Source organism: Rhincodon typus, unplaced genomic scaffold (assembly GCF_021869965.1).
Source record: "Rhincodon typus isolate 14 unplaced genomic scaffold, sRhiTyp1.1 hic_rhity00000296, whole genome shotgun sequence".
NCBI lineage: Eukaryota > Metazoa > Chordata > Chondrichthyes > Orectolobiformes > Rhincodontidae > Rhincodon > Rhincodon typus.
In genome coordinates, this window is record NW_025965934.1 from 86,124 (window position 1) to 92,000 (window position 5,877).

General features: G+C 44.0%; 1 protein-coding gene across 1 annotated transcript; it reads left to right on the forward strand.

Moving 5' to 3' along the window:
- The first annotated feature begins 3,153 nt into the window (after positions 1–3,153).
- On the forward strand, positions 3,154–5,871 carry LOC125488308 (protein HID1-like). The gene is made up of 2 exons (XM_048621257.1): positions 3,154–3,975; positions 5,359–5,871. The coding sequence occupies exons 1-2, from the start codon at positions 3,683–3,685 to the stop codon at positions 5,420–5,422; spliced, it is 357 nt and encodes a 118-aa protein (XP_048477214.1). The 5' UTR covers positions 3,154–3,682; the 3' UTR covers positions 5,423–5,871.
- Positions 5,872–5,877: the final 6 nt, after the last annotated feature.

Below are 5,877 nucleotides of genomic sequence, written 5' to 3' on the forward strand. Positions count from 1 at the left end.
ATTTGCCAAAGCTATCTCATGTGCCCTTTTTGCCCTTCTGATTTCCCTCTTTATACTCCTCTAGGGATTCACTTGATCCCTGCTGTCTACCTGACCAATGCTTCCTCCTTTTTCTTGACCAGAACCTCAATTTCTCTAGTCATCCAGCATTCTCTACACCTACCACCTTTACCCTTCACCCGAACAGAAACATTCTGTCTCTGGACTCTGGTTATCTCATTTTTGAAGGCTTCCAATTTTCCAGCCATCCCTTTACCTGCGAATAACCACCCCCAATCAACTTTTGAAAATACTTGCCGAATACTGTCAAAATTTGCCTTCCCCCAATTTAGGATTTTAGCTTTTAGATCAGATTTTTACTTTTCTATCACTATTTTAAAACTAATAGAAATATGGTCACTGGCCCCAAAGTGCTCCCCCACTGACAACTCAGTCACCTGCCCTGCCTTATTTCCCAAGCGAAGGTCAAGTTTTGCTCATTGTCTGATAGGTACATCCATATACTGAATCAGAAAATTTTCTTGTATGCACTTAACAAATTCCTCTCCATCCAATCCCTTAACACTATGGCAGTCCCAGTCTATGTGTGGGAAGTTAAAATCTCCTACCATTACGCCCCTACTATTCTTACAGATAATTTCGATCTCCTTACAAATTTGCTTCTCAATTTCCTGCTGACTATCGGGAGGTCTATAGTACAATCCCAATAAGGTGATGATCCCTTTCTTATTTCGCAGTTTCACCCAAATAACCTCACTGGATGCACTCCCCTGAAATATACTTCCTAAGTACAGCCGTAACGTTATCCCTAATCAAAAACACCAACCCCCTCCTCTCTCACCTTCCTTTCTATCCTTCCTAAAGCATCTATACCCTAGAACATTAAGCTGCTAGTCCTGTCCATCCCTGAACCATGTCTCTGTAATTGCTATGATATCCCAGTCCCATGTTCCCAACCATGCCCTGAGTTCATCTGCCTTACCTGTCAGGCCTCTCGCATTGAAATAAATGCAGTTTAATTTATCTGTCCTACCTCGTTCTCTGCTTTGCTTCTGCCTGCCATGACTGTTTAACTTGCTACTTTTCTCAGCTGCACTAGTCTCAGACTGATCCTTTTTCTCACTATCTCTTTGGGTCCCATCCGTCCCCCAACCAACCAGTTTAAATCCTCCCGGGTGGCTCTAGCAAATTCCCCCGGCTGTATATTAGTCCCCTTCCAATTCAGGTGCAATCCATCCTTCTTAAACGTGTCGCTTCTACCCCAGAAGAGATTCCAATCATTCAAAAATACGTATCCTCTTCCCAGGTCCTCAGCCAAATGTTCATCTGCTCTATCCTCCTATTCCTACTCTCACTAGCACATGGCACCGGAAGTAATCCAGATATTACTACCCTTGAGGACCTGCTTTTTAACCTCCTACCTAATTTCCCAGATTCTCTCCTCAGAACCTCTTCCTTTTCTCTTCCTATGTCAATGATTCCAATGTGTACAATGACCTCCTGGCCACTCTCCCCTTTGAGAATATTCTGCACCCACTCCAAGACATCCTTGACCCTGGCACCAGAGAGGCAACACATCATTCTGATATCTCGTTGTCGGCCACAGAAACATCTGTCTGTGCCTCTGATTTGAGAGTCCCTTATCAGAATCGATCGCTTGGACCCTGACATACCCTTCATTACAATACAGCCAGTCTTTGTACCGGAAACTTGGCTGTCAGTGCTACATTCCCCTAAGAGTCCATCACCTCTTACATTTTCCATCAGCATACTTGTTTGAGATAGGGATAACCACAGGAGACTCCTGCACTAACTGCCTCCCTTTCCTACCTTTCCTGGAAGTAACCCATCTACCTGACTGTAACTGCGGTTTTTCTATCTCCCTGAAACTGCCATCCATCACACCCCCATTACTGTAAATTCCTCATTGCCTCGAACTGCCACTCCAACCTATCCATGTGATCCGATAGGATCCGTAACCAAACACACTTCTTGCAGACATAACCATCAGTAACATGGAAATTCTCCCTAATCTCCCACATCCAACAGGAAGAGCACATCACTCTACTAAAGGCATCTTTGCATCTTAACAATCCACAGACCCAGAAAATAGCACAGTCTTACTGCGCTAAAAACATTGCTCTAGGATAACGTGGTGGATATGTTTTATATTTTAAGATAGTTTAATCAAGAGCCAGATCTCAGTAATCACATAAACAAAACTAATTTGGATTTACAAAAAATGATAAGATTAGTCTTTTAAAGAAAACACTTAGCTGTTCCCGTGCTGTGAGCATCTCCCAATACTGAGGTGTCTCCAAGGTCAGCTGTGAATTCCACTGTTTGTGTATTTATCTGAGACCGAACACCAATGTCTAGAGATGCTTTAAACTAAACAGCACAGGCAGCCGACTGTGAAAGGTCACTGCTCTTTTTCTCACCTCCAATGTGGTACCTGCTGTCTCAATTCCTCCTGTTTTAATACTATCTTTGTTTTGATTTTTTTCCCCAAAGTGCCAAAACAATGCAACAGCTTATAAAACATTAATTACTGCTCCAAGGATTCAGGGAAATCAGCTCCAACACTGAAAAAACCTTGAAAAATGAGCAGCTGTTACAGCCGCAATTCTCTCCTGTCCTCCACCTTGGATTACTCAGAATTGAGGAGGAATTTCTTCTCTCGGAGCCTTTAGAACTCCTTGCCACAGAAAGCCGTGGCAGAGTCCTTGTGTGTATTCAAGGCCAAGATAAATAGATTCTCAATCAGGGAAAATGCAGGAAAGTGGACATGAGGAATGTCAGATCAGCCATGATCCTATTGAATGGCAGAGGGGCCAAATGGCCTACTCCTATTCCTACGTTTTTTTCGCCTTATAAAATGTGGTTTGAGCAGATTGTGTGTCAGTGATCTGCTCCCTGGAAAACATCATTTCACGAAGAAAATAATTATAATTATGAAAGGGATGGCTCTAAGGAAAAGGCAGTCAATCACCTCTCCTCCTTTAAAAGGTTATTTTAAGTGTTTAAACACTTTTTAGTCCAATGAATTATTACATGGGATATTTTTGTTCAAGTTGAGTATGAGTCTGTTTTATCTTATTGTTACAAGGAGTTGTTTTGCACATTTAGTTTCATATTAATTGTACAGGTAGAAGTTTTTGTACTGATATTCCAGATTATTGACAATGTCACTCAGCAACCTACATCCCAGCACCCAGTGTTACTGTGACTGTACACACTGGCATTAATCTAGCTCCCTCAGCCTCTTCGGTGCTCTATGTCATCGACAGTATCTGTACTGCTGTTAATTTCTTCATGTGATTAAAGATGAGTGACCTTAAGGGCAATGCAGTGATGCTGTGCACTGTTTCACTGGAAAGAGGGGAGGGCGTCTGCCCAGCTCATTGTTCCTAATCACTAAACAGTCTTTATCTAAGTGTGGTTATTGAGTGAAGGCAGTTTTGGGATCAGCTGCAATATTCTCTAAAGATAAATAGTCTGCTGATACCTTTCTGAGCAAAGCAGGAACAGGGTGGAAGCCATTCAGCTCTTTGAACTATTTCCTCCATTCAGTTAGTCCAAGGCTAATCTGAATCTCAACTCCTTTTGCCTGCCTCTGATTCAGAATCCTTGACGTTATGCTAAATAAAATGATCAATCCAGTTTAGACATTTTATCATTGATGGAGCACCCTGGGAGCTGTGTTCTGGGCATAAGGAGAAAGGGAGGAAAGGATAACGTTGCAGAGACAGTTAACACTGCTATTAAAGTCTGCAAACAGTTGCTAAGCTGTGACCTGTGCCTGTTTAAATGCAGAGGTTTGACCGATGAGTCAGAGATCCTGAAGTTTCTGCAGCACGGCACCCTGGTGGGATTGCTCCCTGTGCCTCATCCCATCCTTATTCGCAAGTATCAAGCCAACTCTGGCACTGCCATGTGGTTCCGCACGTACATGTGGGGTGTCATTTACCTGAGGTGAGCAGTTCCTTACCATCCAATGTGCTGTCTTTTCAAGGAATAGTTTGTGTGGATCTTTCAGACGGAGTTCACCAGCGTAATGGCAGTTCAGGCTTTTCAGGGAATTTCGTGGAATCCCTACAGTGTGGAAGCAGGCTGTTCAGCCCATCGAGTCCACACCGACCCTCTGATGAGCATCCCATCCAGACCCACGCTCTGCCTTATCCCTGCATTTCCCACTCTAGACGCTACGGGCAATTTAGCATGGCCAATCCACCTAACCTGCACATCTTTGGATTGTGGGAGGAAACTGGAGCACACAGAGGAAATCCATGCAGACACGGGGAGAATGTGCAAACTCCACACAGACAGTTGCCCAAGGGTGGAATCGAACCCGGGTCCCTGGCGCTGTGAGGTAGCAGTGCTAACCACTGAGCCACCGTGCTGCCACATCCTGTTCCCCCATGCAGCCATATGCAGCTTGGGAAGAATACTTTAAGAACTTGCATTTACATTTTGCGTAGGATTATGGAGAATACAGAAACAGGGCATTCAGCCCAACCGGTCAACATTGGTGTTTACGCTTTATGCACACCTCCTTCCACCTTTCCTCATCTGATCCCATCATCGTAACCGTTTATTCCCTTCTCCCTCACGGGCTAATCTAGGTTTCCATCAAATCCATGTGTATTATTCATTTCAGCCACTCCCCGTGAGAATGAGTTCCACTTTCTCCCCACGTTCTGAGTGAAGTAGTTTCTTCTGAATTCCCAATTGGATTTCTTTGGTCCCTATCTGATACTGACCACCTCTTCCCCAGAGAAGGAAAGATTCCCTCTTATCCACTTGGATCAAAATTTTCCATGATTTTAGGTTGCCCCTCCTTTATTAAAAGAGAAGAGACCCAGCCTTGTCAGTCCTTCCCAGGAACGTTTACCCAGAATTATTCCTGTATATTATCTCTGTACCCTCTTCATCATTTTTGAGCAGAATTGCAGCTAGGTTTGGTACACATTTCCCATAACATCTCTACTTTTCAATTCTATCCCACGGGATATAAAGCCTCCTGTTTGTTTTTTTTTCATGACTTTGCTAAACTGTGGCACCATTTTAATTCTGATGTATTTGTACTCCGATGTCTCTATCCCACCCAGCAGACTTGAATATTCCAAGTAATGAGTGACTGCCCTATTCTTACTCCCAAAGTATACTGCCCTTGTATTTAACTGTTTTAATCTTCATTTATCAATGATTAGCAAGTTAGCCTGGGTTATCCTTGAGTCCTGACTGAGACTTTCAGGTCATCCTGTGAGAGCGGACTCGTACTTTTTCAGTCGACAGCTGCACTCACATAACGTAAGTGGGTTACACTCGCCCTGACCTTTCTGTTTGTTTCCACAGGAATGTTGACCCACCCATCTGGTATGACACCGATGTGAAGCTTTTCGAAATTCAGCGGGTTTGAGGACCCACGCTGGAATGGAGAACTCTCTAGCCAAATTACTTTTCACTTTAATTCTCAGTCTGTCAGCTGGTTTCTGCACCTCTTTATCTAAATCGATATAAGACACCCTTTCACATCGTCTGTGTACCCCCGATAGGATTGTGGGCAGAGCCCTTCCTTACTGAGCCAGAAACTCTCAAATTCTCCCCTGTTGCTGATTGAATGGTCAGTGCTAACCTGACCAGATAGCCCTGTCCCCACGCTGCTCTGTCTTCAGGGTTTCAGTCTGCGACACATTATGCAATTCCTTTACTGAACGATGGTAACAGCCCATGACTCTTGGTTAATAAAGCAGCACCTACGCTAACTCACTCTGGGAGCAGCACCTACTATTGCGCCAGATTCCCTGAGTGAGGGTAATGGTAAACTCCACCCTACCCCTGTCCTTCAGTGTCTCTCTCCTGACCCCTGCCCTC